The sequence below is a fragment of the Kryptolebias marmoratus genome, linkage group LG17, assembly GCF_001649575.2.
Source record: "Kryptolebias marmoratus isolate JLee-2015 linkage group LG17, ASM164957v2, whole genome shotgun sequence".
NCBI lineage: Eukaryota > Metazoa > Chordata > Actinopteri > Cyprinodontiformes > Rivulidae > Kryptolebias > Kryptolebias marmoratus.
Window position 1 is genome coordinate 19,392,352 of NC_051446.1, and position 23,304 is coordinate 19,415,655.

General features: G+C 39.0%; 2 protein-coding genes across 3 annotated transcripts in view; one reads left to right on the forward strand and one right to left on the reverse strand.

Annotated features, from left to right (window-relative positions):
* Positions 1 to 667: 667 nt before the first annotated feature.
* On the forward strand, positions 668 to 7,946 carry sar1aa (secretion associated, Ras related GTPase 1Aa). Of its 2 annotated transcripts, none has more exons than XM_017434408.2 (7): positions 668 to 743; positions 1,941 to 2,013; positions 2,189 to 2,308; positions 2,898 to 2,963; positions 5,136 to 5,239; positions 5,333 to 5,464; positions 5,533 to 7,946. In XM_017434408.2, the coding sequence occupies exons 2-7, from the start codon at positions 1,956 to 1,958 to the stop codon at positions 5,647 to 5,649; spliced, it is 597 nt and encodes a 198-aa protein (XP_017289897.1). In that variant the 5' UTR covers positions 668 to 743; positions 1,941 to 1,955; the 3' UTR covers positions 5,650 to 7,946. The 2 variants fall into 2 exon arrangements, with proteins under 2 accessions (XP_017289897.1, XP_017289905.1); XM_017434416.3 differs by having other exon boundaries at positions 680 to 747.
* Positions 7,947 to 8,776: 830 nt separating this feature from the next.
* The window catches only part of LOC108249129 (SPARC (osteonectin), cwcv and kazal like domains proteoglycan 2), a 49,524-nt gene continuing 34,996 nt past the window's right edge, over positions 8,777 to 23,304 (reverse strand). The window contains exons 5-11 of the mRNA XM_017438310.2: positions 18,643 to 18,742; positions 17,998 to 18,106; positions 16,577 to 16,696; positions 16,277 to 16,495; positions 14,609 to 14,671; positions 12,593 to 12,727; positions 8,777 to 12,049 (exon numbers count right to left, since the gene is read on the reverse strand). Of these exons, the coding sequence (XP_017293799.1) occupies positions 11,904 to 12,049; positions 12,593 to 12,727; positions 14,609 to 14,671; positions 16,277 to 16,495; positions 16,577 to 16,696; positions 17,998 to 18,106; positions 18,643 to 18,742 (892 nt within the window). The 3' untranslated portion in view covers positions 8,777 to 11,903. The remainder of the gene's footprint in view (positions 12,050 to 12,592; positions 12,728 to 14,608; positions 14,672 to 16,276; positions 16,496 to 16,576; positions 16,697 to 17,997; positions 18,107 to 18,642; positions 18,743 to 23,304) is intronic.

A 23,304-nucleotide genomic window follows, 5' to 3' on the forward strand; every position in this document is an offset into this window, starting at 1 on the left:
TCATTATAGTTTAGACGTGCTTACACACCAAACACAAGTATAACCTAAAAAAGACACATGTGCTCCTAAATGTGGACATCCCTCACCTGTAATTTATTTTGCATTTTCACAAATTACACAATATCCTAGAAAGATCCAGTAAAACTTTTATTCAGATTCTTTTAAAATACTCTTACATGTAAATGTCCTTGACTGTAAAATAAATAAAGAAATTGTGTAGTATGTCTGCAGGTTTTGATGAAGTAAGAAGCACCAATAAGGACCGCGTGCCCTGCATACCTGGTATAAAATATAGACTGAATAGTGTGGCATAAAGATGTTTTTGTACAAACACATTTACTGTATCACATGATTCAGTTCTATTCCATAAAGAAATAACATTTCTTGGAAATAAAGTACAAGTGAGAGGGTTAAAATGTCACCACTGTATAGAAGTTTCCTCTCTCTATTGTTACAAAAATGACACAAATATAATAGCAAACCTTATGATACCTAAAAATAAAATTCTATGAGGGCAGAACAGATCCTTTTATTCGAGGCTTTTCAGTTTTATTCCCTTGTGCTGTTTGCCACTGAGGTTATAGCTTGTTTTGCTTTCCACTCATCAAGAGGGGGCGCTGTAAACACCTAAATGGAAGTCCGGTGCCCAATTAAAATACACGAAGAAGAAAACGATTGACTGTTTCCAAGGAGACCACTGACACTACCAAGTGCTAGGCTATTGGTCGGTGCTGTAGCTTTAGGTAGGTAAGCGAGCTTAATTTAATTTTATGTAATAGTTTGATATATGTTAGTTTTTTTTAATGCTACCTGCGTCTCTTGATAACGAGGTTCTCTCGCAGTTTGTTGTTTATCAAAATGTGTCGTGATAAGGACTGAGATGTTAACAACGTTAGCTGAAATGCAAAACCAGCATAAATCTAATTGACACCGTTCGGAGAGGCTCACAACACGCCTGTGAAATGCAGATATATGCCCCGTTTTACCTCGTTTAAACGCGTTGTTTGGTTGAAGCTAACCGGGCTAATGTCACTGTTAGCCACCAGCTTCATCATGTGTGGGTGGAGGTAGAGACTGTTATGTCACAGGCAGAGGTAAAAACATTATTCTGAACTAAAAAAACAAAACAAAAAACAACTGAAACACGTTTACGTGAAGGAGTATCTGGTGTCCAGGCAAGACAGCATTAAGAGACAGTGTCATTTTACTGAAACCAGTTAAACAAAAAGACTAGAAACAATGACAGAATTGCTCCAGCTGACAAGGTTTCCACACAGTCTTGAAAAAAATAATGCTTTAAGGATTTTCCTAATCTTGGCTAATATGGAATTTATAGTTTAAAGATGCAGTGGTTTTTTTTTTCAAATTCCCTATATATAAAATAAGTGATTTCCCATGGCAGATTTGTGTAAATGTGAAACACTTTATGAAATTAGTTTAGGTTAAATATGCTGTAAAAATTCAGATTGTTGATTTCATGCTTTATTTAAACCATAAAATGTGTCAAAGTTTCATAAAATAAATGCTATGTAATGTTTTATTGAAAGGCTTGTGATTAAGACCATAATGACAGTTTTTACAAAGTAGTTGTTCCCTGTTCCCTACTGCAGATTTACAGTAAATTTTAAATATTGAAAAATAGCCCATTTTGACTAAAAAATCTAAAAGTGTGAGTCTGCTGAATATTATGTTGGACTGTGAGCTAATCACTTGATTGCCACATGGACATACAGTAGCAGAGGCTGTTCACTGATAATAATCATATGCCTAATATTATTTTTTTATTTTGTCAAATATTTGCAATCCAGTAGATTAGAGGGAACTAAAGATTATAAAAATAAGACAAGACCTTGTGTTGTGAAGAGTCAAAGCAGATATTTTTAATACATTTTTAATTACTCAATGCATTGGGGAGTAATAACTTCTCATTTTTGTCACAGGCAAACTGTGTCAGTATGTCTTTTTTGTTTGACTGGATCTACAAGGGCTTCAGTAGTGTTTTACAATTCCTTGGTGAGTTCTTTCTCTTGTTGTCTTTTTATTCAGCATTGAAAATTAAGCGGTTAATCCAAAGCTTAATTTATGTAATAGTTAAAGCAAAATGTCCGGGAAGTTATGAAGCATAATACGGACTGCAGTGGTTTGGGTTCAGAGAGCAGTAAAGTTTATTTTTGTGAACTCTTTCCAGGTCTGTACAGAAAGTCTGGAAAGCTGGTTTTTCTTGGACTGGATAATGCCGGGAAAACAACACTCCTACACATGCTGAAAGATGATCGACTTGGTCAGCACGTACCAACACTACATCCAAGTAAGGACCAAAGGGAGGGATCGACTGCCTGTCAGGCTGATGGGACTGTGGAGCTTTTTCTGATGTTGGCTGGAATTGTAGTTAAGAATATACTAAAGCTTGTAGAAATGTCATATATATGTATTCAGAACCAGAAATATTACCTTTTTTTTAAAAAAAAAAAGTGATGTGATGTTGCTGCTTTGGTTATCACACATCTTAATATGTTGAAATTCTAAGAAACAAGTATTTTCTTTTCTTATTGAAAGTGCTTTGAATTGTTTAAGTGTTTAGATTTTGGTGATACACATTTGTTTGTGCTCTCTATCAAGTCAATTTTAGTTTAAATTAAGCTAAATGCTGTAAGTTGTGTTTTTGGTAAAAAAAAAAATCCTCGTGTTTTACATAATTTCAGTTACTTAGCTGTCATTGTTTTGCACAAGAGTGACTGTTTTATGTTGTGTGTTACAGTATTACCTCATTGGGTATGGGGTCGTTAATACTGTAGTATGATAGTGGCGGTCACGATTCGTCTTGTTCTTTACAGCCTACTGTGTAGTTTAAACTATTGGAGGCATAATCTGTATTTTTATTCTCTTTTCCCCCAAAGCTTCAGAGGAGCTGACAATCGGTGGAATGACATTTACCACATTTGATTTGGGAGGACATGTACAAGGTAAAGGATTTTCCTTCTAGCAATGAAATAATGTATACGAAACTGAAAGTGCTGTCTCTTTTAACATCATGTCATTTATTCACAGATGTGTAGTACTCATGTTCGGATACACAGACCTAATGTGTATCGGCCATTTAAAAAAAAAGCTGAATGTAATTCAGCCTTTCTCTGTTGTCCACTACTCCATAAAGGATTATATAGCTAGACAGATGGACACTTTATTCATCCCCTGAGGGAAAGGTATTTTTTTCACAGCAGCAGACATAAAAATAACTTCAAAAGACAGAAGTCAACAGTAGTAAGTACAAAAACTAAAATAGAAGAAGTGGAACTAACAGGATAAAGTGCTGAGTTTGAAAAAACTCAGCACCTTACTAGAAACTCACAAGAAACTAGAACAATATATAACAAACAGCAAACCCAGTAGTATAAAGGGAGTAGATAAGTAAAAAAGATTTACAATAAGAGCGATATGTACAAGAGGTGTTGCTAAATGGCAGAAAGTACAGAAAAATACATAATTGTAGTTGCTATGGACAGGTAGTGAAACGGTCATGATTTACATAGAGATGAGCTGTTAAACAGTGAGATGTTATAAAAGACCTCCTGAGGAGTTCTTTATGACAGCAAAGCAAACTACAGCACAGAAATTGGCATCTAGCAACACAGACGGATACAAGATCACCAACATCATACTGCATTCGCTGAAGGAGCTGAGTTTTCTCAGAAAATAAGAGTCTGTTCATTCCCTTCTCGTAAACAGCATCAGCTGTGTCATTCAGACACACGCCCAAGTATTTATAGCTGTCCACAACCTCCACTTCATCACCCAGGATGTTGATGGGTGGGGGGAGGAGACCTTCTATTGAAGTCGACCAAGATGTCCTCGGTCCTCGGATATTCAGGAGCACGTCCTGCGGGACCCCGTCACAAAGTTGCCCACCAGTACCCTGTACTCCGATTCCTGTCCGCCTCTAATTCCCCCCACCACCTCAGAGCCATCAGAGAACTGCTGCAGAAGACTCAGAGGTGTAAAGAGCGAACAGGAACGGAGACAGGACAGTCCCCTTAGGTGCTGCCTTGTTACAGATCACCACATCAGACAGGGTCTGATAGATTATCAACAACCCAGAGATGCACTGACACCCACCCTGAGCACCTTAGTACTTTTGACTTTAAATAGTACATTCAGCTTGGTAGTTTTTTATTTTTTATTTTTTTTACAAACTTGCTTATAGCTTAATCAACTCTACAAGCAGTTTTCATTTCTGCCACAAGGTGTCTCTGTAAGCCTCATTATTCTAATTGATTATTATTTTTATGTGGTGACAGCTCAGAGCTCAGGGCCTGTCAGATTTCTGACATTTGAAATAAACATATAAAGGCAGGACACGCACTGCAGTGCAGCGGTTGTGCCAGAACTGTCCAAGATGTACATCAGAAAAGAAAGTACTTACCCCTTCTGGTGTGTTATGAAATATTTCCATTTATGTCGTCAGTCATGCTTGAAAATGTTTTTAGAAAAAGCAAATAAGACCTCTTTTTACATTAGACCATAAGGTTTGATGATTTTCATCCTCAGCGTGACTCAGGACAGTTAGAGTCTGGAAGCAAAACACGAGCTAAAAGCTAAAAGTAGCAACATGGTAGCTAAAATCTAAAAGTAGCAAAATGCTAGCTACAAGATGGAAAGGATTAGCTGAAAGTAGCAAAAGGTAACCAAAAAGCTAGCTAAAAGCTGGAATTAGCAGAACAGTAACTAAAAGTAGTGGAAGGAATTTCGGAAAGGTTTGGGGAAAATATTAAAATAAAGTTAAATATTTTACAAAGTACACATGTTATAGAACCCAAAAGTCATAGCACCGATCTCCTGACTGAACTGATTGTTTTGATATAAGAATGGCTAAAATAACACAAAGTGCACAGAAGTAGTTGGCAAAAAAAAAAAAAAAACCTATGGAGGAAAAAAAAAAAAAAAAGGAAAACAATAATGAGAACGCTGAATCGGCATTCACACAAGAACACAAACAAACACTTTCGGTGTTGTGTATGAAAAAAAATCAATCATTCACATACAAGAACTTAGAATTCACCGGGGCTCTATATTAAAGAGGTGGGAAAGGAAAAACGGCCAATCTACAATCTTGGAAACGTTTTCTTCTTGTTCCACAGCTCGGAGAGTTTGGAAGAACTACCTGCCGGCTGTGAACGGAGTCGTCTTTCTTGTTGACTGTGCTGATCAGGACAGACTCGCCGAATCAAAGACTGAACTCGACGTAAGCTCAAACACAGCAGCTCGAAGCTGTTTCTACGTGTTTGGAAAGAAGCTAACGGGAACTCTGCTGCTGCTCTTGTCATTTTGCTTTCAGGGTCTCCTTTCAGATGAAACCATAGCCAGTGTACCGGTGTTAGTGCTGGGGAATAAAATCGACCGTCCAGAGGCCGTCAGCGAAGGAGTGCTGAGAGGGACTTTCGGTCTCGACGGTCAGATCACCGGAAAGGTATGCACGTCACAGAAATGCGCGGGCTCTTGTCCTGCACACTTATCGGCCCTCATTGTTGTCAACAGGGAAACGTTTCCATGAAGGAGCTGAACGTTCGCCCACTGGAGATATTCATGTGCAGCGTGCTGAAGAGACAAGGCTACGGGGAAGGTTTCCGATGGTTATCGCAGTACATCGACTGACAGGTTGAGCCCGTCCGTCGACGTGCAACGTGAAACGTGACAAAAACTGTCAACAAGCACAAATTACAACTCACATTGTTAAGAAAATATGCTTTTAGCTGTTAAATTCCTCTATGCATAGAGAGCCGTTTGTGGTGAACCATGTTAATAATGGGAGAGAGCTGCATGGCATGTTAAGTAGCTAATTACAAAACATGAACAGCCAGACATTTTCCTAGAATGTAAATATGTGTTCTGCAGTGTTGAATTATTTATTATTTCACAAATCAGCTGCTCAAATCAGATTAATTATGTTGATGTAGCACAAGGGCTCGTGTTGATTGTAGTGAGCGGCTTAAGATGTGTCCAATTTTGACTTGATGTGGCTGAGATTTGGATTAGATTTTAAATCGGTTCCATAAACAGTGAAATAAAGACGAGAGGATTATTTTCAGGTTGATTTGATCTGATGATACGTAGCCTCTGTCTCCAAAGCATAAAGCCAAAGATGTGTGCTTAATAACTCGGGGATTAGCAGTTTGCAGAGGTCGGACTTCGACAAAATATCTTCCCTGCTGAACGCTGAGCCAGAATAATGCCAGATCCCTTTCGCAAATTAAAATCATTGGAGGGGGGCAATGAAAAGGCACTTGTGATGGAATCAAATTAGACATCTCACTTATGAGTGCTGCTTTTAATGTCTGACTATTTTGTTTCTGGACCAAGAATGAAATTTTCAGTGCTTGCATTGAAGGCGGCAAACTGTGTCAGCTAAAGGTACTCACTGCAGTCTGTTAAAATAAACATCCTGAACTATATCAAATGGTGCAGTTTGAAAGAGTTTAATACAGTAGGTTTTTTTAGATATGCTAATATGCAATTCTGAATTGCAGGTACGCGCTCAATGTAAACAAAGCGCTCGGCTGAATTTTGCAGAAAGCACGTGGAAGCTTGAGTCAGCTTAACCCACGTATATTAGGCTGGCCGTACCTTGTGTAAGACAACAAATATGGCCGAATCAGACAAGCGTAGAATCTCAGAGGACATTTAGGTGGAAACACGAGTGAATCTATAAAATTACATGAGACGACAGCAAATTCCAACAAACAAATTCATCTCATTGGTTAAATACACTCTGTTTCCAAGCCTATGTTTTTTTAAAACCTTACTGCAAACTTTACTTAAGAAATCTGAGTGTAAATATGTACAAATACATTAAAACAGTTGGACTTCTTGATCCTGAACGGCTCTTCCATGGACGTCATGATTGTTGACCTATTTTCAGTCGCATCTGCTGTTTTTTTAAGGTAAAGAAACGCATGTAGTAGCTGACAGCGGTTCACAAATTCAAACAAAAGGACACGTTTAGCATTGATATGAGGAAAAAAATAGGCAGTTTGTTTCTTACTTTACGAGGGTTTTTTTTTTTTTGGACCGGTTTAAATGACATTGCAACAAAAAAAACGTCTTTTCTGTCTTTGACTTTGGGTTTTCAAAGAGGAAACAGAACTCAGCTTTGTTTTATTGTTTCTTTATGGTGGTCATAATGACTCGCCCTTAAAACGTCAGAAAGCAATAAAGTAGAGCCAGTTTTATGGAAGAAGAGACAATCTTACCCTGCTGTATGGGAGAGTCGAGGAATGCAGGTGCTTCTGAGTCCGTTTTCCTTTTCCAGACATAAAAAGTGCTGCTCGCTCTGAGTTACGCTCCTACTTGAACTGAGCACGGATTAAAGTTCGACTTGAAGTGGCAATAATTTAAATAAGAGTCGATGTTTAATGGTTAATAATATGTAGCTCGCATTTGTCTCTGTAGTGACAAGTTTTAAGTGCTGCTAATGTACTTTTTGATTATCTGTAAAGATATGAAAGTGCACTTTAAAACGTGAATATACTAAGGGGAAAATGAATGTTTTAGCCTGTTTTTATAAAACCCTTTTTTTTCCGAAAATGTTTCATGCATACAAACATATTTGTATGTTTTAAAACGGGAAATAGATATAAAGGAAGAAGCTTATTTACAGTTTTCTGCATCTTGTATTAACAGGGTAATGTTTAGCATTTATAGTGTGCCATTATGTGCAGATGAGATCAGTTGTGTTATTATATTTTCTACAGAAAAGCAGTTATTAAAATGTGTCTGCATGGTAACAAATGCTCTTTTTTTTTCCTGTGGACTGTATTCTGTACCAGTTGATGAAATCCTGTAAATTATAAATATAATACAAATCCCTGTACAGTGTTTGAGCTGGCACTATGAAACACCAGTTATTTCTGTTTGTGTAGTGTTAAAAAATAAAAGTGTTGACTTCCAAAGAATTAACGAAGGTGGCACCTGGTTCATTTAGGTGATTGAAACATAATAAAATAGGTCTTTTATAGTTTCATCATTTTGTCCGTTTCCTTCACAGCCACACATGGATTGTATTTATCTTTTATAGGTGGAATCGTGAGAGTTTACAGAGTTTGTTCAGGTTATATTGTTTTATATAAATACCTAATTACCTCATCTTGCCTCGAAAGGACAGTTTCATCTAAATGACTTTTCAAAATTTTCCTTTGCGCCCTCACTCTGAAGCAAATGTTGACAGCCATCGATTCAGTCCTTACCAGATTTCTGATCTATTGTCTCAGACGGTGTCGCATTGATCCTTCAGGAAATGCAGTGTAATCTGACAGGCAACCGGTGTCATTTTTCTGCCAGCGCGAGGTGACAGCTGAGCGCTGATACATCCCAGTAAATCTAAAGTCCAACTCGTGATATTCTACAGTTTCTTGTTTCTGTTCCTCTGCAGGCTCCATGAGTGATTTGTATTGCAAGTAGGAGACCATAATATGTTTACAAAAATAGCCATATTCACTCACCTGGCTCACTTTTTTTTTTTTTTTACCATAATAAATATTCTACTTTGGTGGGCAGTTGTAGTTTTCATATGAAAACATGTTTTACAACCCAAGTCAGTGCCCCATATCTTGTTTAACACCTTAGTGCAGTCAGGATAAATAAATCTGCTTTTTCCTAAAATGTGCCTCAGCCATGTCACCTAAAAATACACAGAAATACCATGGGATTCGGTGCCCAATTTCTCTGAGAGTTGATCATTTTTGTCCTTGAAATCTCAAAAAAAAAAGAGAAAGAAACCAGCACACAGCTTGGCTCCAGTGCCTTTATTAGTAAAGTGCTCAGCAAAGAAGTACATTCTTACTAACATGCAATACTTAAAAACAAACACCTGGCCTATCGATAGCATGAAGACATGGCAACAAAATTCTCATTGAAAAAAAGTACAGCGTGAATTCAAGTATACACAGAACTTCAAGTAATGCACATACTTTTTTCCCCCCCTTTCATAAACACAAAATACAGTATTTCAAATTGCAAACGCAGAACAAAAAAAAAAAACGAAACTGTGGCACATTCGTTGACAGAAATTCAGCGTTAGCAAAGGGCAGCGACATCTAGTGTGGGTGCAGTTTGAGTCCTTATACTAGAAATGCACTGTAAGTCCTGTATGGATGTGTGTGAGTCAGTTTGATTCAGAAAACATTTAGATCTTTACACGAGCTGTAGTGGACTTCAGTCATAAAGGTAGCTTAAAACCATAGTATTCTGAAATCTACGCTTGTTTGACAGTTCTACACCGTATTTATGTACAGAATCAAGTTTAAATTACAAATCAGCAGAACTGCTGTGAAGGAACAGTTTGACAATTTAGCAAATATGATTATTTGCTTCCTACCTAAGTTAGAGATTGATATCATCGTTGTTGATTAGTTTTTTTTTTAAGGGGACATTTTGATGGCTTCAGTTGCTTCTTGACACATCTGGCTATTATGGAAAAGCAAAACAGTCAAATTAATTTTAATATATGCTAAAAGGTAAATCCAGTGAACTAGAGCAGATAAGTTGAGAGCCACATTTTGGCTAAAACTTGCTATAGAGCAGACATACTGGAGGTAAATCTGTAATGATTGACAGCAAACACAGCTAATTCTTCACATGTTTGTCAGTCTAACTAACTCTTATATCCTAATGTTTTTAGACGTTTAAAGACTGAAATGAGAAGAAGTCATTTAGCAGCCATTAGTAAGCCACGTTTAAGGATGCCGTGTAGCTCTGACCCACTGGAACACGCAGTAGACACAGAATCTGGGATGTTCTGCGGAGTGTGACACCTGAATGCTGGCAGCCAAATCTCACGAGATGGGACCTTAGAAGGTAAGAATTTGTCAAGCGTACCCTGTGGATGATTTGTGGCTTGGAATCTGGGGTGTTTTGTCTCTTTGTTATGTTCCCAAAGCTGTTACTGGGCAGTTTTTCCTCCCGCTGAGGGGAATCTACAGGCACAGAAGAACAACTTGGCCATGAGGGTGTTGCATTTGGACAACGAGTAGTTTAGGGGCCCATCAACAAACTTTATTATAATTGGGCTGTTTAATTTCTGATGCCATGAATAGATAACATTTTCCATGTAGTTTCATTCTTCATATGAGTCATTCGTGTTAAATAGCTTAATTAAATGAAAAAAGTTTGAGTTACAAGACAATAATGCCCGAAGACAAGCACCGAAAGCAGTGTATTGTTAAAAGAAAGGCTTTGACTGGAGGGCAAAGGCACCTGTTCAGTGGAGCAGCTGCTCCCCCACTTTTTGACTCCCAGCAATAAGAGAAACACACGTACTGTTTATTGATTCTAATTTTATTCTCTATGTTGCAAACTAAAGAGTTTATATTAAAAAGAACCACTACATTCTGCATCAACCACCATGAGCTTTTACTTGGTTCAGCCCAACTCTTGCTTGTCAGACAGCAGTCAGTTGTGGAGATGGGAAAGAAAGCTAAGTTGGTTTTGTTTTAAGCCTTAAAATTGTGCTGCATCTTCTCCTGACTATGGAACAGAACATTGAGTGATATTATGCTATTTAGGAGCGCAAGATATCCATATATTGTAAATTTCTACATCTGGTTTCATATTCTGTTAACCTGGTCTTCCAGATATAGCTGCGTTGCAATTTCCATGACACCAACCAAGCACATCCTGTCAATGGGACTACTGCTCTAATGTCTGCGATGCAGACCTCATGGGTACTTAGATTTTTACATCCTCCATTTTTGCACCCGCAAGCACGTAGGTGCATTAGTGACAAAAACCTGGAAAAATTATTTCAACAAATAACACATCCGCAGCTGACTCCTGTTCTGATCGCAAGACAGCACCACAGAAGCCTAAACAATCGCAGTGAGCCAAAATCAGCCAGAGTAACAAACAATAATAAACCTAATGCTACATCCTAACCCAGCACCTCTCACATCCTAATGAGCTACACAGCCAGAGGTGTATGCTGGTGTCTGGTTGGGCCTAATCAGTCAGTTAATAATTAGCAAATATGGTCTGTGGACCACCAGTTGAAAAACATGGTACAAGTCAAAATAACCAAGGTAAAATCTACATAATCGCCATAACAAAAGGTTTACCAGCAGAAAAGTGTGTTGTTATACCGCTTTTCACTTTGACAGTCAGTGGTTCTTATGTTGTGGTGGATCAGAGTGGCCTTATTAAAGGGAAACTCAGCAAATAACACTTTACATAATGTTCATAAAATTTATACAAGTGTAAAATGACACTTATTTATTTTTAGAGGTATTGTTTGCTGGATCATTTCTTTCCCCGGTGCTGTGACTTCCTGAATAATCTGACACACAACACTTGTTTAAAATGTGTCATTTTCACACTAAAGCATTAAATGTTCTGTAAGTAGCTTTTGAGACAAAAAACAGAGAAACTGTTTGCCTTCTTCTCAAACCTTTAGGCAAAGTAGGAGCTGTCCGTCTCTTTTGCTGCGGTCTCGTATTTGCACAAGCGTGGCATTGATCATCCTTATCAAGAAAACAAACAAACTTATCTCCCAAAGTGTCAAACTGTTCTCTTCACGTTCAATCTCTAGTTGTTCCAGTGGGACACCAACTCTAGTACTCAAGCGACTGTTTACACAATACAAAATTACTTGTAATCTCTATATGCATAGATGATGGTAATACAAGATACAAAGTTTTTACGGACTTTATTAACCTATAGCGCACATGTCAGTGGCTACCTCTTTTCAGGACAGAAAAAACACAAAGCTCTGTTGCCCAAAAACAGAGGATCAAATGAAGCAAGTACACATATCTAAGATAAAAATAATAATAAAAAAAAAACCTGCTCCGCCTTGTTACTTCACCTTCCTAGTACTGCAAATTCAACACCCAGTCCAATCGGATTTTTATCTCTACAATCTACCAGATGTATCCTCCATCGTCTGCCTCACCTTCCTCCTCTTCCTCCTCCTCGGCTTCCTCTCCGTTTTCCTCTGCTTCTTTTTCCTCTTCATCCTCCCATCCCACTCCACTTCCAAAATCTCCGGAGTATCCAGCTACTTCATCTGGAAAAGGACACACGGATGTTTGTGTTGACACTGCTTGTTTAAGGCAGGGGGCGTGAAGACAAAAGTTTGGTGACGTTCTTGCTTTTTCTCGAGTTTTGTAAAAGTGTAAAAATTTTAAAATGTTGCAACAAATGGCAATAACGGAGTCCGAGAAGACTGACAGTGTTTGAACTGTTAACGTTCGTCTAAGACAGGCGCTTGTCTCTTTCAGACCAACCTTCAGAAAGGCCCTTTGTGCTTTAAATGGTCCAAAATGTCAAAGAACAGACTGACTGTCATTCCTCGTTTGAAGTTATACCAACATATCCTGTCGTTCTGCAAATATTTTTTTACGTCTTTAAATAAAAAATAAAAAAAGGCAGGAAAACACATACTTCTGCACTACTGGGCCTAATACGTTGTTTTATCTTTCAACAGCATTTTTCAAATATAAGAGAATCAAAACAAACACAAAAGAGCACTGGCAGCTTTATTGCTTTGATTCTTAAATGTAGCACACAATAAAAAAAAATGTTTGTTTCCTAAATGTCAGCCTCCTACCACACTCGGGATTGCCGTGGATCCTCGAGCCCATCATCTCTCCGTGCTGATCGACGCACCAGCACTCCCCTCGGCTCTGGTCACACTGCACCTTCCTGTAGTAGCCGTCCTCGTCGCAGCTGGGAATGTACACGCCTGAAAAAACACACACATCCTCACAACTGTTTCTTGAATATTGATACCCTCATCCCACACTGCTGCCAAATGTTGACGCCTGTAATGAGTTCAGCACGCGTTACGGAGCCTCTGATACGATCCTCTCATAAGGCAGCGTTTTTCACCGGCGTGGATTTGTTTCGGATGCGATTTTTCCGCAGCACGTTAGCATGATGTGCCTGCCGATGCCTTGTGTGAGTGGCATGTTAAAATGTGCGGTGACAGCCTCTGCGACAGAGCTCCGCTGTTTCTGCCTCCCTCAGGACAATCTTGTCAAACCCAGAGCAAAGTTTTCTAACAAGTGCCGACGCTCCCCACCTCGCAACAGAGAAAACAAGAGAAAAGTCACAAGAAGTGGGATGAGCGGGCCTCGGGGATGGAAGAACAGATCGGGGTTTTGAGCTAAAAACAAGCAAAAAAAAAGTATACTGCAGATCCTGCAGTGTGGGGTTTCAAACAGCTTCATTAACTGTTTTAACCCCTTAATTCCCATCTACGTGTTCAAGGTTTAATCCTCTCTGTGTGCTTGTGATCTCTTTAATAAGCCTTTTACAGATTATACACCTTGCCAGTACCAGTTTGGAGCCCTTTTTGTCTTCCGAACTGCCACATGTCTTTGTAGCATTGAAACAACAAGTTGTTGGTAGCATTCCTCAGAGATGTTGGTTCACATTGACATGATAGCATTGTTACTGCTGATTTGTCAGGTACACATCCGTGATGTGAATCTCCCGTTGTACCACATCCAAAAGCTGCTCCATTGGATTGAGAGCTGGTGACTGTGTAGGTTGATGGAGTGAACTCATAGTTCAAGAAACCACATTAAGATGATTTGAGCTTTGTGACATGGTGGATCAGAGTATGGGTACACTGTGGTCATAAAGGGATGGGCATGGTCAGCAACAACTCTCAGGTGGGGTGTGGCATTTAAATAGTGCTCATTTGGTAATAAGGGGCCCAAAGTGTGGTACGAATATATCCTCCACACCATTACACTACCACCATCAGCCTGAACCGTTGAAACAAGACAGGATGGAGCGATGCTTTCATAATGTTTACACCAAATTCTGATCCTATTGTCTAACTGTTGCAGCTGAAATTGAGACCAGTCTATGTTTCCCCAGTCTCCTAATGTCAATTTTGGTGAGTCTGTGCCAATTGCACCCTCAATTTCCCTTTTTTAGCTAACAGGTGCGGTCTTCTGCTGCTATAGCCCATCTGGTTTGGCGTGTCGTGTGTTCAGAGATGGTATTCTGCATACCTTGGTTGGAACAAGTGGTTTTTTGAACTACACTGTTGCCTTTTTATCATCTTGAACCAGTTTGACCACTCTCTTCTGACCTCTGACATCAACAAGATTTTTCTCCATACAACTGCTTCTTACTGGACTTTTTTTTTTTCTTTTCGGACCATTCTCTATAAACCCTAGAGATGGTTGTGTGTGAAAATCCCAGCAGATCAGCAGTTTCTGAAATACTCAGGCCAACTCAACAACCATGCCACGCTCAAAGTGAACTTAAATCCCATTTCTTCCCCATTTTGATGGTTGGTTTGGACTTAGCGAGTCATGCTTACCATGTCTATTTGTCTAAATGCATTGAGGTGATGCGATGCGATTAGCTGATTAGCTATTTGTGTTAACAAGTAATTGAACAAGTGTACCAAATAAAGCGGCACACAAATATATACAGCATAGGTTCACCTAAAAACATGCAGTGAGAGTAAGAGGACAAACCAGCTGGAGGGTGCAGCTTACAGATCAGTCTGGCAGGTCTTTAAAATGATATAAGATGAGTATGCAATCCAAATGTTTTTATATACATCTGGAACCTTGTTGAAATAAACAAAAACTGTATTTACCCGACTTCTTCTTGGCAGCCTGCTGCACTTGGATCCTCTCCAGCTCAGCAAGGCATGGCGGCTCTGCGAGAGTCGAGCAAATAAAAGCGATGACAGTCAAAACCCTTCAAAACTGCTCCAGCCTCAAACTTGATCTCAATCAATGCTCTTCATAATTACACTTTTTGCCCGTATCGATTTGTTTAAGAAGCCTTCGGTTTCATTCCCCAGAGTATGATTGATCGAGGCGGGTTTAGGTGAAAGAACATATGGATGCAGGGGGAGAAGGAACAAGGAAATGAGCTCAACCTCTGGAACAGATAGCAATAGAAATAAAAAGACACTTTGTATATCAAACCCCAAAGGCAACAAATCTTCTGAAGCCTTTGTGGAGCCCTAAAAAAAAACCTTTCCCTGCGTGTTTGAATGAAAAGAGGCCATCTTAAATCGAACTCTCTTGTAAAACGCTACTTTATTTTTCTCTTTATCTACGCGGTTGATGTGAAAAATACGACCAGTTAAAACTTCAGAGCAAAGTTGGGTTTTTTTCACGTCAACATCCTGTGTTTTTAAACTGATTAGGGAGTCGGTTTGATCTATGGCATGCACGTTAAATGCCTGATCAGTGGAGTGATCAGCGTGCAAATGAGATCACCTGCTGAGCTCTCTTTCATTCACTTATCAAAGGTCAAACTGTGCAGATGTTTCACTCGTGCACAGCTGAAACGTGTCTCCATGGAAATGCTTGATTATTTTGTATAGCTTCCAAACAAAATGGTCTCTCTAAATAGGAGCTCCAAATTCTTATGTTTTCTTTCGTTAAGCAGACATTTTCAGACTAATCTCCTGATCACGTCAGTTCAGACCTGCTTCACAAATCTAAGAAGATAGTTTTGTTTTTGCTTTTCCTCGGTTTTGTTTCTTTGTTAAAATCATAAAAAACTGACTTTTAACCTAATTTGGTTAATCAGCACCTTGAATATCAATATGTATGCACTCCGGAAAATCCCAAAGATGTTCCAGCAGAGAGAACGCACATCTGATAGCTGCTTTTAACAAGTGATGCTGTAAGGTTGAGCCATTAAAATACCTAAAATGAGGTTTGATGTGGCACCAGCACATATCAATTAATGGCCTTTTCCATAAAAATAAATAAACAGGTCTGCAAACTTGTCTAGCATTTTACCGAAGGACATAAAAATTGGTTTTATTTTAAGTAAAAGTTGTTTTGAGGACAAAAAAAAAACATATTTCGGGGTGGCTTTCCTCCCAAAGAGTTTCTCCTTTTGCTTCGAGATTTTCTTTTCGGACCATTCTCCGAAGGAGGGTGATGTTTGCTGCAGGGTGGGTTGTGGTGGGTGGTTGAGAAGAAGGTGCATTCATGATAGAACCGCCACTGTCTGTAACCATTTCTCAGCTTTCAAAAGCACTTGTTTTAAACAGTATATAGAAAAAGGCATGTCATTCCCAACTGTATGTAATGCTACTATAAATGACTTGGTTTGAATCGTCACCAGTTTATAATCTTTAGTTTTCACCTCTTTCATCCCACCTAACAGCAACCAAAACCTATTGCTATTGAAGAGGAATAAACTTCTCTGCCACTCACTACACACTACTACTGTTTTCTACTCATGTAAACTTGCTTTTATTCATCACAAAATAGACCCAGAGTAGACCTCCACTCACTTTCTCTCCAGAAGCAGAGGCACCACTCCGCCGTGGAGACCTTCCCGTCCTTGTAGCTGTCGCAGGAGTTGAAGAAGGGTCGGATGCACACCTCGTACTTGTCCAGGTTAATGGCAGCCAGCTCCGCTTGGTCCAGGTAAAGGTCGCCATTGGTGTCCAGCTTTGAGAACATCCAGCCGATGGAGTCCTTGCAGCTGGCTACCAGGCTCTTTTCCAGCACTATCAGTGAGAACCAAACACCAGCTCTTAGCGCAGTCAACCGAATTCTGTGTTTAACGGTCGGAGAAGCGAGTTTCCAACCTGATGTGGGACCCGCTCCTGGCTTGCCAGAGTTGTTCTGCTTTGCGTTCCCATGAAGCAGCTGGAACCAGTCTCTGAGGCGGTCGCCCAAATCTGCCAGATCCTGACCGGTGCAGCTCTCTGGAGGAACAAACAAGGGAATCCCACCATTCAAAAGTCTGGCAGAAGCTTCAGAGCAACATGACTCACATCCCCTGAAGGCGAGACTTGGACTCCTATAAGTGATGAATGGCACCAGTTTTCCCTCACAGTAAAGCTCTTGATCTGTACTGTTGTGCTTTTGTGCTTTGATTTATTTAAGTGTCTGATCTGCCAATCAAAGAAAAACATCAATTCACTGTTACTCCGAGGCAGCAATTTGCTGTTATCCAATGGAAATCTGCTTTCAATTTCAAGCTACACTTATTTCAGACTACTGATAGAAAAAAAAAACACATTTTAGCTGTTTGGTCAATTGGCATTTTCACTTGCCCCGGGGTCTGGACAATCAATGGTGTTTGGGTGCACTGATAAACTGCATACACTCTAAATATTTAATTACAACGTGACTGAAAGAGCAGCTAATCACACAGGGGATATTTAACAGTATTCTCTAAAACTGGTGAGTATTGATCGCAGATGCTCAACATGAATTGGGTAGGTTTGTTTTGTGAGAAAACTGGATCCCACAAACAGAATGCTAAAATATGGCTAAAGGTACAAGTATTGTTCCTTTTTAAACAAGTGATAGTTCGGTTCTTTTGAGGTGGGGTTCTGTGGAAAAGGTATGAACAGTTAATATCTTACCTGATGGGGATAGCTTTTTGAAGCACCTCAGTTTGGAGTAATAGAAACTGAATTCTAATCAGATTAATGAGCTAACAGCTAGTCTGAACAGAACTAAGACCAAAGTGGATTGCTGTTGTTGTAAAGGGATAGTCTGGTCATTTTTGAAGTGATGTTTTGTCAAAAAGTTATCAATAGATAGTACTGTATCAGAAAGAGTTGCTTTTTAAGCCTGAAAAACAATAAAAATGGGCCCTCGTTTGCTTAAAAAAATGACAAAGACATTTAGCATTTTCTCCAAACTGTGTTTTATGATCGATGTCACAGCTGATAAAGTACTTGCTATGACAACTACTTGCTAATATTTCCAGAATACCCCTTTAAAAACAACTCCTATCCCAAAAATGTTATAGTGGCTCATGTGAACATTTCATAAACCTGTAGCCGTTATCTCATCGGTCTGGTCAGAATTCAAATCTGTTTTTCCAAAATGAGGCCATTCAAAAAGGTATCTACAACAGGTAAGGTATTGATGTTTCATAATCATTCCAGTGAACTCCCCTTTAAGAAAATCTGAATGGAACGTCAAGGATACAACGAAATATAAGAGCCAAATTTAGGATACATGCAAACATCAGGTAGAGAGAGGAACTTGCCATGTTCTTTGTCAGTATTTGTAACAAGGCCGGGGGTGCAGGGGCAAAATCCAGCACACATGATCCTCAGGTCTTTGCCTGTGAGGCAAGCCTGCTGCTCCAACTTACACTGTAAGAGAGAAAGGCACGAACACGGATCAAATATTTATGAGGGTGACCGCAGGAAAAAGATTGCTCATTCAGACGAGACGCCGCACTTCAAGAAAAGGCAGCAAGAATGAGCTGTCATTTTCCGCTGTCTTTTCATGCAAGGTCAAAATTAAAAAAACCATACATAAATCAATAAAGTCCTGGCTGCGGCCGGTCTGCAGCGATGCTGCTGAGAACAACGTCAGTCATTAATCATAGGGCCACGCTGAGCCTTTTCGCTCGTCCTCCTGTGAGCAGTGATGAACTGCTGCCCTGCTGCGCCCATGTATATGTCAGCGCAGCAGGAAACTGAACTTGACTGGTCTCCTCTCTCGTTATTTAAAACGATGACACGACCACTTACAGTTCCTTCTCCGGGCTTTTTGCACTTCAGTGGTCAAGCAAAGGGAAAAAAAAGTCAAGGGAAAAAGTGAAGAGAGTGTACATTCAAAGGGAAAGTTTGGTGCAATNTATATATATATATATATATATATATATATATATATATATATTTACCTCTGAAGCATAGTTGTGTCCATCGGAGCCACACACAGGTGAAGAGGCAGCTGCAGGACAAGGCTCACAGCTGCTTTCATGGAGCTCCGGCTGTTTGACTCTGAACGCGGCAGGAGAAATGAAAGAAAGATTAGCTAGCATCCATATTCACAAATATCTAATTTCTGACTCCGATGCTGCAAAGATAACCGGGATTTGTCTTTGGTGTTTACCCACTCAAACGTTTTTAAGGAACGGCTCAAGCGAGGCGTCTCTTTTCAGGTCGGCTTCACGCTGGCTGCGCAACGTGCAAAAAACATCATGCTTTGAATGGTGCTTTGAAATCCGTTATCTGTGAGGAATCCGGTTTAATTATTTCCCTAAATGAATGGATAGATGGGTAAAAATAATCCCTCCAAACCTTGAAATATCTTAGATGTGACTCAGCACCTTTGCTGCATGAATATTGCGAATATGCTAACAGATCTTTGTCTATATTCCATCACTTTGTTGCAACGAGAAAATTCACTGCACAGACCAGTTTTACAGCAGTTTCACACGGAGTTTGTGGGTTTGGATACAACTCGGACGAACAACATTTCTGACTAAGCCTTGAAAATTAGTCAGCGCTACCCGAGGTTTCCTGTCACAAACAGGAAACTGAGAATCTGAGAGGTTTTGAAAGCATCACTAGTATGCTGCAGTTAAAAGAAGTCATGATCAGAAACGTCAGAAGAGTCAGCAACAACATTTGCTCAAGGGCCAAAAAGTTTCCTAAGCTGGAATGATGAAGTAAAAAAAAAAATCAATAGTAAATTCTAAATAATAGAAAGTCAAATAAATTTCATTAAAAACACGAGAGTTTTGAGTCAGACAATCTCAGTGGGCGTTCTAGGTTGAACAGACATCTAAATGACATTTGAATTATCCATAAACATCTAGTCTAAAGGTCGTATTTCACTGGGCTGCACCAGCTGGCGTTGTATTTTAACAACTTCATAGGAGCTCTCCTCTGACAGAGAATACCCGAGACTACAGCCCTGAATGTCCAGGTCTGAAAGCACAAGTAACTGATCCAAATCTGCCTATCTTTACTGCAAAGGTATCCTCCAGTATATTAAATCCAACATGTGGGGGTGGTGGCCAAGGTGGGTACGATGTGGCTGTAGGCGGACAACAAAACAGGCACAGCCAAGTGAGATACTACCTTAAAACTGTGCTGAGTTTGGTCTAAAATAAATAACTTGTAGATGTCTAAACCTTGCTGTCGGTGCTGAATAAACTGTAACATTTAGCTGAGATTGGCAAAAAAAAAAATTTAAATCTAGCATGGCTTCTAAGGAAGTGATTTATTGGTTCTCCTATTTTTCGTTAGCTTCTATGCGTCCTTCAGGCCAAATATATTAACATTACAGACATGATCATGTGCTGTACAATGACTCATCATTAACCCTTTCTGAGCTGAGTTACGACTGATCCCTGTGTCAGTTTGTGTGTAGTTCATTAAACATGTAATACTATGTGAGCCAGAGGGAATGATCATAAATGGCCCAATGCACCAAGAACCCCAAGCTAAAGTTCATTTTGAGGCCAATGTTTAATTTTTTGAGCGAGAAACCAAAAATAGATACAAGTGAGAAAATATTTATGCAATATGGATGAACGGATCTAATATCTAGCTGCTTGCTAGGCTCACATCTTTCCTAACTGCTCTTTTATTACATCTTACGAAATGGAACCCAAAACAAGCTGTTTGTTAATATTTGTTTATGCTGAACAAAAGAACTTTTTTGGTTTTAGTTGCCTTTTTCCCTCGTGCGCTGATTGATTTTATGCTTCGTACGTACGAGCATCAAGCTCTCGGGCCGCTACTTCATAATTCTGCGATGATTTGGCGGGGGTTGTATTTCTGCTTATTAGTTGGCATTCGACGCGGCCCCTCTCATCTCTGCAGTAACTCTGTAAATGAAGCACTTTATTGGAAAAAAGATCAGCGCCTGTCACAGCAGATAGACTCTTCAGGTGGTAATAATTCACTCCATTAATTCGCTTCAGACAGCGGCCCCGCTCATTTGTTTTTCCTTCACGGCGAAATAAACGAGTGCGGGGGGGCAGATAAATGCTTTACACTAATGTTCACAAGAAAAACGTAAAACACTTTTATGAAGAGAGGAACGTAAACACAATATTATGCGATTAAAAATCATATTCTTTTCAGCTCGTTACTTTTTATCACCCGGCGGCAAAAAGGCAAAAGGTGAACGATAATGTTTTTGCCCAGGTCTGTGTGTCTGTCTGTAATATCCCATCAACCAAAGCATGAATTTTACTGAACCTCTCAAAAAGTAATGATTGAATGAAGATCTACAACTGATTATCTTTTGGACTCAACCCAACTCAAGATGGCTGCCACAGCCAACTGAATTTAAAGTCATAAAGACGGTTATAACTTAGTCAGTTTTACAGATACTGAGCTAAACTTTGGTGTGGTAGTAGCTGAAATCGATACCAAAAATATATTCTGAGCACCAAACAAATATGCAAGTTGTTTAAAATATTGCCATTAACTATTTGGAGTCAACTCTGTCTGTTAGCAAAATATCTTGCGAACCACTCGACAGATTTCAACGAAACTTTCAGGAAATAATCGCTGGACTTACATTTACAACTGAATAACTTTTAGAGTCAAAACACCTCAAGATAGCTGCTACTGCTAATCGACACGCAAACTGTGAGTATAGCATCTTGCAAGATCGCCAAAAAAAATTTTACTTTCAAGGTTTGACCAAAAGGGCTGGAAATCAACATGCAATGATCTTAGACTAAACATCTGGCATGAAATATGCATTCTTCAATGAATCCTGGGCCTTTTTATTTTATTTGTGTCCACTTGTGATGATACAATGTTTATTAAAGCTGCCTCATTTATCAGCTTGTAACATACTTTTAGCACAAAGTCCAGTATATGTTTTAATACAAGTGGTTTTAGTCAGACCGCCAACTGTTGCTAAGTGACAGACTGAAAAGTCTTTACTTCTCTTGTGAAACGATTTTGATTTAGTTAATATTTAAATTATTTCAGTGTCACAGAAAGGACTGAAAGTAAAAAATTGTCTTTTTTTTTACACGTGGCTTACAAACTTTAAAGCACGGCTGTGTTAAACCACATCCATTTAAACACAACTGGACTCATTTTCACACAGAGTGGATGCTGCTGCAGACTTTGTAGCTTCATTGACTAACTATAGAAAATGCTGCTTGTCATTTTCAGGACTTATTTCTACTTTTGCCACACTATGTTCTGCAATTTATTTCATTCCTGTTGTAAAAACTGGTAGGTATAGTTTAAAAATCAATCTTATAGATTGTGCGCACTGTGTTAGTTTAGGACTTCTTCATGCTTTGCACAAACTGTACTCCCTCCTACATCATTCACACACAAAGGAGGGCTGTGCATTTTTTAAAAATGGTCCTTTTAATTAAATTTTCTTGTGACTATTATGGAACGCATGCAAAAAAATTAGCATAGAATGATTATTTGGCTGCATAACCTCTTTGTATTGACATTTTTTTTTAGTTTGCCTACAAATCAGCCAACACAGAACAAACACAAGCTTTTTTTAAAAAAAAAGTTCAGTCAATGCATTTCATTCAAAATAAACAAGTTAAAACCATTTTAATCTTAGTATTGACAAAATCCAAGGCTTTAATTTTTCTCTGTCAAGTGGTCCTAACTGTGTTTAAACATTTCAACTGTCTTCAAGCATAAAAAGCCCTCAATTTATCACCAAAAATGCAAGTTAAAAATGACTTTCATTCCTAAAGCCAGCACAGATCCACCTCTACAACTCAAAAAACACAATTTCTACCATTTATCTTTGATTTTTCTGAAACAGAAATCCCCTTACAGTGGCTCTCTTTTCATTAATTGCAGAAATGTATTTATTCATATTTATGCAGATCCATATCCTAGAAAAATTGTGAATTTTTGCATGCAAAAATGCTTTTGATCTGGTTTGTTCTTCAAAGTGTTTCCAAGACTAAGACCTATAGTCCACTAAAGTATAGGTATTTCAGCAATAAATGAGGTCATCACTTGGTGTTTCTACACAACCTCAAACTGACCCGTTAATGCACATGGTACAAAACGCTATGTTTTCCACACTCCAACAATCCAAAGGCAATAGCTGTCACGCCCGTTCTGCCCTCGCCTGCTAAATACTTCTGTGTACAACTTTTCCGACAGCCCTGACAGGTGATCTCGGTACAGTTTTGTTCCCTTTTCTCTCAGGAAAAAAAATAAATAAATAAACGTTGCAGTGGGAGACATTTCACTGGCAAAGTTTATCCAAACAACCAGAGGTCTGAATGACCGACAGCAGGTTATGCTGTGGTTCTGCAAACTCTGGGTTAAAAGGCAGTGATGTGCTTTTTTTTTTTAAAGGAGTGTTCGTACCTTTACTGATTTAGGAAATGAAATTTCCAAACCCAATCAAAGCCCTTAAAATGCCTAAGAAATTACATGCCGTAATAAGAGACATCGTGACAAGTAATTCAAGGCATTGTGGAAGGTTGAACGTTGATATAAATTGCTAGTAGAGAATATTAAATATTCAAAAATTTAGAGATAATATGAAGCTAGAGTTAGCAGTAGTACTTTTCCTGTTTCTATGCCAATAAAGT

Excerpts from the sequence above, each read along its gene's own strand:
- sar1aa (XM_017434408.2), top strand. The coding sequence starts at position 1,956 with ATGTCTTTTTTGTTTGACTGGATCTACAAGGGCTTCAGTAGTGTTTTA. Across the intron at positions 2,014-2,188 it reads TAGTGTTTTACAATTCCTTG|GTCTGTACAGAAAGTCTGGA; the intron begins GTGAGTTCTTTC and ends AACTCTTTCCAG. Across the intron at positions 5,465-5,532 it reads ACGGTCAGATCACCGGAAAG|GGAAACGTTTCCATGAAGGA; the intron begins GTATGCACGTCA and ends TGTTGTCAACAG.